Below are 12743 nucleotides of genomic sequence, written 5' to 3' on the forward strand. Positions count from 1 at the left end.
ATCCTTATTGCCGAGACTATGGCAACCAAAAACACTGTCTTAACTGTAAGGTCCAACAGGGAAGCTTCCATCAGAGGCTTATACGGAGTATAGGACAGGCCCTTCAGGACCACATTGAGATCCCAAGATGGGAATGATCTGTGTAACAGGGGTCTCAATCTGAGAGCCCCCCTTTACAAGACCGGCTTGCAGGAATGCAAGGATCACCGAAGTGGGAGCCTTCTCAGGTTCCACATGCTACTTGGTATACCATAACTGGAAGGTCTTCCATGTCTTCGAATAAGCCACAACCATTGCAGGCTTCTTTGCTCTAAGGAGAGTTATAACCACAACCTCTGAATAGCCCTTCTGAATCAAGGCCTTGCAATCTAGAGTCATGCTGTAAGATCAAAGTGTTCTGGATTCTCCATGGGACCTGGGCCTTGCCCCAGATGAACCAGCAGTTTCAGGCATCTGCCCCTCTGCAAACACACCAGATCTGCATACAAAGGCCTGCGGAGCCAGTGTGGAGACATCATAATCACCAACCCCTGATGGTTCGCTATCCTGCGGATCTGATGCATGGTGGAAACGCACAGAGAAGCTGCTATGTAGGCCATGGCTGAACTAGAACATCTAGCCCTGTGCTTCCCCGCTTGGCTCTTTAGCAGTAGAAGTGAACTATCTTCGCATTCTTGGCTGTGGCCAATAGATCTATGTCCAGTTTGCCTGGGCTATTGTTGGGTACCATTGACTCATATTTGAGTCCTAGTGACTTGATAATATTATCAAATTTTCATGGCAGAATACAGAAGTAGATAGCTAGGCCTTTCTTCTGCGCAGTATAAATTCAATGTTGTCGCCATTGTTGCATCAAACGCAATCCTCCGCCTCCAACACTGCCCATATGCTGGCGCCGATGGGTGGTACATCGTTAGTTTGACATCTCCTTTGAAAACTGTCTACCTTGGGAGGCCCTGTTGGTAGTGAAACTACCAATAGAATAGCTTTCAGTTTCACAGATGTGCACAAGCCCCAGTGGCACAACAAGTCCATGTACCATGACTGGAGGGAACTTGGCATACTTCCATTGTGAACCCTAGCAGCACCAAAACCCAGATAGTTCTCTGTATGAACTCCTGAATGCCCTCCTATGTGCTCTTGATCAGCCAGTCATCCAGGTAGGGAAACACAAACACATTAACTGCCAGTCAGCGTAATGACTTCAACTATAACTAGATACTTAGTAAAGATCCTGGGAGCTGACATGAGGCAAAATGATAGGACGCTGAACTGAAAGTGGTGATTCACCACAAAAAAATATGAGATACCTCATGTGGCTGGAAAGTATCTGAATATGAGTATAGACATCATTTAAATAAAAAGAGCACAGCCAAAGTTTTGCCTGAATCTTGAAAAGAAGGGTGTCTGGACTTTTCTTTGACTAGATACTGTTCAGGCCTATGAGATCTAGGATGGGTGATGATCCCCCCCCCCTTTTCCTGGGACCAAAAAAGTACCTGGAAAAGAATACCTTCCCTTCTTCCCTTAGTGGAACATTTTCAATTACTTTGGCCTGTTGAAGGGCAGTGTGTTTCTTTGCATGTACCTCCTTACACATAAAGCTAAGATGTTCTCAGTAGGTAGGTTGAAGGATGTTTTTGCCAATGGAATGTGTAACCATGATAGATAATTTGGAGAACCCTCTGGTTAGAAATTACAAGCATCCACCCTTGCTTGGAAAAAAATTGCGGAAAGGAGGGGAGGGGTGTAAAAGTATGCCATAAGACTTCTCCAAGGAGTAGTCTGGCTCCCCTTCAGACTCCTATGATTGAACGGAATCAAACTCAATGTACTCTTCTTCAAAGAAACGAGTCATCTGTCTCGATCAACTGGCTGAGCTTCCAGGCATCTCAGGGCACTTTGTGACAGATACACCACCTGACCCCAGTGAAACTTCCTCCCCAGACATCAAGTAGGTCACCACATGGGCCAGCCCTGACTCCGATGCCCATTGAGGCAAAGATGTTGGTGGATACTCCATAGGCAAAGCCTGGGTCTATCTCTCACATGCATCTTTAGTGTATGCAATGGTGGTTCCTCCTCCACAGCCTTCCTACTATTGATTGGTAAACCACAAGGCTAGGTCCTGGGACCATTCTTTTTCTCAATCTACACTTGCTCATTTGGAGCACCAATCTCCTCCCACAGCTTCCAGTATCACATATATGAGAACGATTTCCAGAACTCTGCGCCAAATATTTCTACTGAAACTCAGACCAGAGTCTCAGCCTGCCTGTCCAACATTGCCAACTGGATGTCTCACTGACATCTAAAATTGAATATGGCTAAAACAGAGTTGCTCATCTTCCTGCCTAAACCCAGCTCTCCGCTTCCCTCATTCTCCATCTCTGTGGCCAATACTCTCATCCTTCCTGTTTTGTCTGCTTGTAATCTCGGGTTCATCTTTGACTCCTCTCTCCCCTTCACTACCCAGATATAACATATCACTAAAACATGCTGCTTCTTCCTCTATATTATCAAAATCCGACCCTTCCTCTCTGGTCACACTACCAAAACACGTATCCATGCCCTCATCACCTCGCACTTAAACTACTGCAACTCGCTACTCTCAGGCCTTCCGCTTAGCCATCTTGCTCCCCCTCCAATCTGTCCAGAATTTGGCTGCACGACTCATACCCCTCTCCTAAAGTCACTTCATTGGCTTCCCATCCATTTCCGAATACAATTCAAACTCCTCTTACGGACTGCTGGGCATGATGGACCTCTGGTCTGATCCAGCAGAGGCACTGCTTATGTTCTTATATCATAGCTTGCTTGACCACATAGAATAATCTTTTGATCTGGTTGACCAAAATACTGCTTTACAAATTATAATGGTTTTATGCTGAGAGCAAACTGTATAGCTATGAGTAGAAGCCAGAACTAAACACCAAAAAGAACAGTTCCTAAAACTCCTAATATAATTTTCTAGGTGATAACTGCACGATGGAATAAGCAAGGAAAAGATCATAGGTAATTGAGACAACATAGTGAAGTGCTATTTAGAAAGTTCAGTTCCTGCAATGTCTGATTTCAAAGCAGCTGGCAGTGAGTTAGGTTATGGTGATTTTTGATTTGAGCAGCATTTAGGAAATAAAGTAGAATCATCACCTATGATCCCTCTAAGATGAGCACATGAGCAATCACTCATACATTCTAGGAGCGTCGCTCACAAAAACACTTGCAAATCTGGAAAATTGTTGGTGTTTAGAACCTGTTGCTCACATGAGAAAAAGTGTGCACACACCCAGCTAATCCTTAGAGGGAGCACTGACCAGCACCCGAGATGTCTGCATTAGAACTAGAGAATATCAGCAGGAATAGTTGTACAGGCATCACTATCGGCCTATGATTTAACATTTCCATTAAGGTTTAAAAATATTTGAGTCGATATGCTTGGAAATTCTCTACAATAGCTCAATTAAACAACATCTCACCAAATAAAACAAATATAAATCTTACATATTGGACTTTCAGAGGTGTCATTCGGATGGGGTAAATTCTTACCCAAGTGTGTTCATCATAACTATCACAAATACAGTTCACTTAATATTTAATCTTAATGTTTTAAATTTTATATTTTTATATATTCTATATATTTACATAATCTTCAAAATTGATTCCAATTCTCTTCAGTTTTTCATACATGCAGTTCACTGAGTTTATGAACATTTAACCAATAAAGTAAGATAACTTAAATCTATCTTCTCACACCTGCACAGTGTTGACCTGGAAGCTGCTGAGAACTGCAGGGTGAAGATGTTCTAGGAAACTGTTCTGATCCTGGAGGCGGTAAATATCCTACTGATGAACTGCAGAAAGAGAGACAAAATGCAAATCATATTCCAAGTGTTCATTTTTCAGATTATTGGAAAGTAAAACACTAAGGGCTCCTTTTACAAAGGTGTGCTAGCGTTTTTAGTGCACGCATCGGATTAGCGCGTGCTACCCAAAAAACTACTGCCTGCTCAAGAGGAGGCGGTAGCGGCTATCGCGCGGGGCATTTTAGCATGCGCTATTCCGTGCGTTAAGGCCCTAATGCACCTTTGTAAAAGGAGCCCTAAATGCATACAATTACAGTTACCTACAGAAGTTCTAACTTTTAAAGAGGAAACAATTTTGAACATCACAAGACAAAGAATAATCACAATAAGGATGTTCAAATAGCTAGTGCTCATAAATGTAATTTCCATTACATAAAAATGAGAACAGCTGTCATGCTATTACAATTTTTTTCATATACTGTAATGCAGAAAAATAAGGAAATTCTTTGACAAAGAACACTACAGGATAATTGTACAATCCCTGGTACTAGGTCTCGTGGACTACTGCAATATCCTTTATCTCCCATGCCCCACAAACATGATCAAAAAACTTCAAACCGTTCAGAACACAGCCCTTAGACTAATTTACTCACTCGGAAAATTTGACCACATCACCAATGCCTACCTAGACTCACACTGGCTACCGATTCGAGCCAGAATTCAATTCAAACTATACTGTCTACTCTTCAAAGTAATTAACGGTACTGCACCCACCTACCTAAATGACCGCCTAAACCGTAACCTTCCAACCAGAACAAGAAGAACACTGACATCATTCACATACCCACCACTCAAGGGTACTCACCGCAAAAAGCTTTATGATAGCCTCCTGGCAACACATGCTGCAAAACTCGAACCTTCCATCACCAAATTGTTAACCACAACATCAGACCTCAAGACATTCCGTAAAGAAATCAAAACACTGCTGTTCAAAAAATATATACAATCTACCTAACCTCCCTCACCCCTTCCCCCAAGAAACCAAAACACTGCCGTCCAAAACATCTTCCGATGTTATTAAGTCTTTACTATCATTCTGTCATTAAGTCTCAATCCTCAAACTGTATTCTCTATTGTCATGTACCATCCTGGAAATGTCCAGTTCTCTTCTTATGTAATCCGCTTTGAACCGCAAGGTACAAGCGGAATAAAAATCACTAATGTAATGTAATGTAATGTAAGATGTTTCTACCTTTGACTATCTCAAATAGTGAGTGATTTCAAGAAACGGTGAAAAGTTAAAACAAAAAAATTTACAGTATATGCCTGACCCAAGTGAAAATAGGTATGTAATATTAAGATAACCTCTTACACCACGAGCAAAGTATGTGAGAAAAGGACATCAAGTCAATAACCTCCAATTCTTTTAGAATAGATATCAAAACAGACATTTTCTTGGAAAATTGTATTCAAAGGTGCACCAGGTCCTCAAGCTATCAGTAAATAACTCATGGTAAAACAATCTCAAGACTGAAGTGTCAGGATGGGACCACATAAGAACAAGATTTTGTATCATAATCTACATTGGAAACTGAGCACTTATCAATAAAAGCATTTGTCATCCATCATCTGGTTGGTCAGTCCCACTGGGTTTTTTTTTCCTGTTATGTATGATCCTTCCATTTTAGTTAATAGCTAGAGTTACTACTACTACTTATCATTTCTATAGCGTTGCTAGGCATGTGCAGTTCTGTACATTAAAACATTCAAGAGACAGTCCCTGCTCAGTACAGCTTACAATCTAATCTAATCTAATCAATGGACAAACAGGACAAGTAGGGGTTTAGGGGAGTTTCTCAGGCATGCATGTGTGCTTTATTAGCAAGTGGAGTCAGGAGTTAAAAGCAACCTCAAAGAAGTGAGCTTTTAGCCTGGATTTGAATACTGACAGGGAAGGAGCTCGACATGATGACTCAGGCAGTTTGTTCTAGGCGTGAGGTGCAGCAAGAAAGAAGGAATATAGTATGGAATTGGCAGTAGAGGAGAAGGATAAAGATAAGAGGGGCTTGCCCAATGAACAGAGTTCACATGAAAGAGTGTAGGGAGGGATAAGAGAGGAGAGATACTGAGGAGTTACAGAGTGAATATACTTGTAAGTCAATGAAGAGTTTGAACTGTAAGCAAAAATGGATAGGGCGCCAATAAAGCGACTTGAGGAGAGGGGTGATGTAAGTTTAGTAACTCTGGTGGAATGTAAGTCATGCAGCAGAATTTTGAATGGATTGAATGGGGAGAGGGATGATTACATGGGAGACCTGTGAGAAGCAAGTTGCAGTAGTTTAGACCAGTGGTTGGCAAACCATGGCTCTTTAGCCACTTGAGTGCGGTTCTGCCAGTAGCCAAAATTTTCCTGCACAGAAGGGCCCCAACACAGCAGCTATTCTCACAAGCTGCCAGCGGCTGCCCCGAAGTTTTCCCTCTGCTGCAACTTCCCATTTCTGACAGGGCAGATCGCCGCAGAGGGAAAGCTTCAGGGCAGCCGCCGGCAGTTTGTGAGAATGGCTCCATCAGAGCCGGATTAAAGGATATGACCCAAAATAGTCAGGGGGCCCGCTGGTGCGGTGCTTTAGGGCCGTTTGGGCATCTCCCTCACCCTCGCTGGATTCGCAGCAGAGTCATTGCCCGGCCCCCCTAGCGTCATCATCCCGGGTCCTCCCTGTCGACCCTCCCACTGCGAGAAGACCGACAAACCTCCCTCCAGCACTCGTCGGCAGCCGCAGCACTCTAAACAGGCTGCTTTGCAGTTCGCGGACTTCTGTTGGTGATTCCCTCTGCAGCGTCACTGATGACATCATCAGTGATGCAGCAGAGGGAATCACTTGCAGAAGGTAGCGAACTGCAAAGCAGCCTGTTTAGAGTGCTGCGGCTGCCGACGAGTGCTTTGTTGGTCGTCTCGCAGTGGGTTGGCGGGGTTCGCATGGGAGGGAGAGATAAATGTTCCTTTTCAGAGGGCCCCGGCTACAGGGAGAGAAGCAGTCTGCCCTGGGTGCTCCAAGGCCTGGCATCTTTAACTTCTTCGGGCAGCAACAGCGTTTACAATTTGCTGCTGTTGCTGGCTTTGGGCCTTCCTCTCTGCTGAGTCCTGCCTACTTCCTGTTTCCATGAAGGCAGGACCCAACAGAGAAGGCCCGAAGCTGGCAACAGCAGCAAATTGTGAATGCTGCTGCTGCCTGAAGAAGTTCATGATGCCAGGCCTTGGAACACCCGCTTAGGGGCTGCACTGCCGACCGGAGACGGGGTGACAGAAGGAGGCAAGGGAGCAGAAGGGGAGAAAATTGCTGGACTCAACTGGAGGGAAAGGAAGGAATGAAAGGAGATGCCAGGGCTTGGAGGGAAGGGAGGGAGGAAGAGATGCCAGGTCATGGAGGGAAGAGAGAGAGGGAGGGAGGGAGGAAGAGATGCCAGGGCATGGAGGGAAGAAAGGGCGGGAGGAAGAGATGCCAAGGCATGGAGGGAAGAAAGGGAGGGAGATATGCCAAGACACGGAGGGAAGGAGGAAGGTATGCCAGACTAAGGGAAAAGGAAGGAGGAGATATCATAGCATGGATGGGGAGGGAGAGATGCCAAGGAATCAGAAAAGGGAAGGAGACAGATGCCAGACCGTGGGGTGGGAAGGAAAGGAGAAGAGAGAGATACCAGAGCATAGGGGAGGGGATGGTGACAGAGAAAAATGGAGAGGTGGCAGAGCTGAAATGAATCATGTACAAAGGAGAGAGGGGGCACAAGATAGACAGTTTATGGAAGGAGCATAGAAAGAAGGACGATATGCCATATGGAAGGACGATGCCATATGGAACGGGGAGAGGGCAGACAGTGGATGGCAGGGGCAGAGAGAGAGGGCAGACATGGAAGGGGCTGATGCTGCATGGAAGACAGAGAGAGGACAGATGCTAGAAAGAAGTGAGTGAAGGCAAGATGATTAAAGCAGAAACGACAAAAGTTAGAAAAAGATTTTTTTGTCAATAAATAAAATTATTATTATTATGATATCTGGTTTTATTTAATGTTAGTAGCTAGTTTAAACCAACTCCTAAAAACATGGTTCTTGAAAAGAAATTTGGCTCTCAAAAGAAATCTTAATTGTTGTACTGCTGATCTTTGGCTCTTTTGACTGAGTTTGCCTACCACTGGTTTAGGTGAGAGGTGATAAGGGTGTGTATAAGGGGTTTGGTAGTGTACTCAGAAAGGAAGGGTCAGATTTTGGTGATATTATAGAGAAAGAAACGACTAATATGTGCTACTATATTGTTATGCATTCATGCTGTTAACACATATTAGTAACTAGGTAACAATACTGCATAAAATGGTACCTGCAGTAAATAATATGCATTAAGAGAGATTAGGTTCTTACCTTACTAATATCTTTTCTAGTAGATAGGCGTGTGATTCTGGACTGTAAATAATGACAGGCAGGGTTCCAGAATGACACACCTATTGACTAGAAAAAGATATTAGCAAGTTAAGAACTTAATCTCTTTTTCTAGTGCAATAGGTGTGTCATTCTGGTCAGACAGTACATATAAAAAGCAGTTCTGGAAATCTAGGGCAGGACCTCTGTGCCTGCTTGTAACACTGAGGATCCAAAGTGTACTCCCATGGTACCACTTCCACACTATAGAACTTGGAGAACCTATGCAGAGTGGACCAAGTTGCTGTCCTACAAATCTTATTGGGTGAAATCACCCAAGTTCTGCCCACGAAAAATCCACACTTCTTGTAGAATGTGGATTAGTTTAGGGTCCATTAACGACTTTTGTTACTTCGTATAGTTGTCTTTTACCTTTAATTTCCTTAGATTTAAACTCACATCCAGGGAAGGGTGGGGGTTCTCCTTTGTTTTATTCCTTGATTGAATGTACTGGAAGGGAGGGGGTAATTAATTTTGTATTGTTACTGATGGATTGTAAGTGCTGATTCTGATTATTAATGTATGTATAATTTTATGCACTTTGTATTAGCCTTGAAAATTTAATAAAGATTTAAAAAAAAAAAAAAAAGATTTTCTTGCCACAGACAATATATGCTGAGATGGCAATCCGTATCCATCTTGAAATGGAGCCTTAGATGCTGGTCCAGTGATTGGTGAGCACAAATAGATGGTCTGACAGCCAGAACTCATTGGTGACCTCTAGATAAAGTAGGAGGAATCTCCTCACATCCAGCTTTTCCTTTGACCCTGTGGTCTGGAATGCTGGTAACCTTACCCCTTGATTGAAATGATACGCTGAAACGACCTTCGGCAAAAAGAATGAGACCATGCTTAAGGAAACTCATGCCTCTTGAGGAAGGGCTCCCTGCATGTTAGGGCCTGCAGCTCAGACTCGTCTCACTGATGTAACGGCCATGAGGAAAATGGTCTTGACGGTAAGATCTAACAAAGGTGCCTCTTGTATAGCCCAGGAAAAGAACAAGAACACCTGGAAAACAGCGATTTTTCCATTTTAGAGGTGGGGAGGGGTAGGGCATGCAGGGAAACCACCCAAAAACCCCTTTTGAGGACCCCTCAAAATCGCCAAACCAGGCTAACAAACTGTTACTCACTGTTTTATTATGCTGTATGGGAGACATGGCAGGCAATGCTGAAACAACATGTAGGGAGATCTAAAGACTCAGGAAGCTGGAAAACTGGATTTCAAATTTTCTGACTGCCCCACCGGCCCAACCACCAAGGTCAGTGACCTCTACCACCTTCGGACACTGCACCCCTTGGTGGAGGCACGCAGTCCAGCCCCGATCCTGGTTGCGCCTCCACAGAACTGTGCAGCCTGCGCTCCACCCACTAGCGGATGAACCTAGGGTGAGCTAGCTCCCGATACCGGAGCCTTGATTTCACGTGCAGATCATCCAGGGGACTTACTGCAGAGCAGGGAACCCTCCAGAAGCAGACTTCCTCCAAGAGTCTGCGATCTCCCACCGCACAGCAAGAGGGCAAAACCTGCGAGAAAATTACCAAAACAAAGTACTGAAAACTTAGAAATGAAACATGAGCAGAAGATATAAACTCCTACAGTCTGGCATGTAGGAATACAAAACTGATGTACAAGGGGCATGCACCAGGACAGCATGTGCAAGGGCCATGCTCCAGGACAGCAGAAGAAGGAATCAAGCCTTCTATCATTTGAAGTTTTCTACATCTACTGCTGGGCCAGGATGCACAATATCCAGTGTACTTTAGTTAGATTGTGAGCCTTCGGGACAGTAAGGGAATTTTTCAAGTACCTTTCTTATTTCTAATCTTAATGTATATTTTCTGTAAACCGCTTAGAACCTAACGGATGTAGCGGTATATAAGAAATAAATTACATTACATTGTACAAGAACTTGCCAGTGCTTGTGTGTGTTCTTCTTTTTTTCATTCGGATCCCTTTTCCATTCTTTGAAGGATTTTTTTTTTGCTCTAATATACTCTTTCACTTCACCTTTTAAGCATGCTAGCTCTCATTTCCTCTTCTTTCCACCTTTGCTGATACGTGGAATACATCTGGTATGGGCTTCCACAATGGCATTTTTAAATAATATCCACGCCTGGTTTACAGTCCTGACCTTTGCAACGGATCCTTTTAGTTTTGGGTTTTTTTATCATTTTCCTCACTTTATCATAGTCGCCCTTTCGAAAATTAAATGCCTCTACAGTAGATTTCTTTTGCGACGTCATTCCCAGTATCAACTTAAATTTGATCACGTTATGAATTAATAGCGAGAAGATACCCCTTTTGGAGAGAATCTGTGGCTGGTGTACTGTAAATCCACAGCTCCATTTCAATTTGTCTCTGGTTTTCTACTTCCCTGGCTACTGCACCACACAGCAAGGGGAAGATGGTCTTATGCCAGAGGAATGTGGAGTAAGAGGATTAGGTTTTACTAGTGGTTCTCCCCAGTGAAAGCTAGTCCCAAAAACTGAACCCATTAACAAGCTTTTTATATAATTTCAATAACCTGCCTAAGATAGTAGTTGGAATTAAATCTAGTGCCAGGTAAATTTTATGGTCTGTGCACTGAAAATACACGGACAGATCAAAATCAAGTATGCATATGTTATAGCAAACTCACAGCATATGCAATGAGTTTATTTTGTTGGCAGACTGGATGAAGGTCTTGCCATCATCTACTATGTTACTGATCTATGGGGGAGGAGTTACACTATCATTTGCTGGAGTTCTGTTTAACTTTCAGTTTGCATTTAGGGCCCCTTTTACAAAGATGCAGTAGCGATGCTGCCGTGGTAAATGCACCAAAGCCCATAGGAAGTGAATGGGCTTCAGTGCATTTAATGCAACAGCATTGTTACTGTGTCTTTGTAAAAGGGGCCCTTAGTTTGTAAACCATCTTGAGATGTTTGTCACAAAAGATGGCATAGTAAATACAGTAACCCAAAGCATTATAACAAAAGAAAAATGAACTGCCAGGTGATGGGAACTTGTTAACCACAGAGGACACTAACACATTATTTGACTTTTGAAGAGGACTGCTTAAATATGTTCTTGCAACAGCTGCTTCATTAATTCAACAATTCTGCATAATAATTTTTGCCAACATTACACTATTTGCAGTTCTGTAATACTAAAAGCTGTGCTTTGCTGACTAAGACTAGACATTTAAACAAACAACAAAAGTTCTGCAAAAACTATAGAAGCCTATTTTATAGCACATGCATGTGTTCACATCTATAGGTAATCACAAAAAACAAAAAGGGTAGAAAGGTGAATAAAATATTTCTAAAAAACCGGTGTGATATTATAATATGTCCATAAAGTGAATAAATATCCAATGCATAAAAGCTTCAAAAATGGTGAACTTAATTAGACTTAACTTAAATGTCCATACAGCGAAAGTCCGGCAAGGTTATGACGCGTTTCGCCGAAAACAGTTAAGTTAAGTCTAATTAAGTTCACCATTTTTGAAGCTTTTATGCATTGGATATTTATTCACTTTATGGACATATTATAATATCACACCGGTTTTTTAGAAATATTTTATTCACCTTTCTACCAAAATTGGTGGTGCAATGATAGATTCCGTGAAAAATGCTTTAGGGGTTCGCTCCCCACGCTAAGCTTTTTCCTATCCACTCGTGGATTCTGAGCACCATTCGGGTTCAAAAGGTGTTAAAAATTTCTGTGCATTGTTCCCTTTTTGTTTTTTGTGATTACCATATTTTGGAACAATACTTTGTTTATTCTATATCCAGTTGTTGTGCTTTGGGTATCCACATCTATAGGTATGCATGGATTTCTACAAACTCGCTACTGCCTGAGCCTTCAGGTCCCCCTAGACACCAAACACAAATTATTAAGTACACAGCAATCTCAAAGCCTTCTTCCCCTTTGGAAAAATAGGATATACAGTAGAAATACAAAACTGTCAGAAAGCATGGCCTTTCCAATTCACAGTTGACTTAACTCTCATTCTAATGTTTTATTATATTTTTATAAGACTGGCTTTTTTGCACCACAGTTTAGTAATCTGTATTGCTAATTTTCATATATCAAACTCAAGTATTATGTTTACACTCTTGTCGGTAGTAATTTCAAAACAAAAATGATCTGGCAAATACTACATTGTCAGTTTTCCATCAACAACTCAACCCCCCACCAAAACCCCCCACATTTTTGAGACAACTGTTAGGAAGCTCAACTCACCTTAAATTATTTTGTTGACCCGATGGCATGACACTGTAATAAACTGGCATTCCTGCTGGGGCCACAGATCCTTGATTTGACTGACTGGGGATTATAACAGGCTGTGGAAAAGTCTGCTGGGACATTCCTTGTGAACTCTGAGACACTGAAACCTAACAATATACAAGAAATAGCTAAGACTTTCTTTTAAAATGAAACATTATTATCCATTTTTAAACTACAGATAACATTATATTAA

The 12743-nt window shown here is 42.4% G+C and overlaps 1 protein-coding gene across 13 annotated transcripts in view; it reads right to left on the minus strand.

The window, feature by feature from the left end:
- Positions 1–12743, minus strand: part of R3HDM1 (R3H domain containing 1) — a 288043-nt gene that overhangs the window by 65750 nt on the left and 209550 nt on the right. For all 13 annotated transcript variants that reach the window (XR_004539395.1, XR_004539394.1, XM_033943916.1 and 10 more), the window contains 2 exons: positions 12506–12657; positions 3757–3854 (listed from right to left, as the gene is read on the minus strand). Coding sequence is in view for 11 of the 13 variants with exons in the window: in XM_033943916.1 (XP_033799807.1) it covers positions 3757–3854; positions 12506–12657 (250 nt within the window). In the remaining 2 variants the exon portion in view is untranslated. The remainder of the gene's footprint in view (positions 1–3756; positions 3855–12505; positions 12658–12743) is intronic.

Source organism: Geotrypetes seraphini, chromosome 5 (assembly GCF_902459505.1).
Source record: "Geotrypetes seraphini chromosome 5, aGeoSer1.1, whole genome shotgun sequence".
Classification (NCBI taxonomy): domain Eukaryota; kingdom Metazoa; phylum Chordata; class Amphibia; order Gymnophiona; family Dermophiidae; genus Geotrypetes; species Geotrypetes seraphini.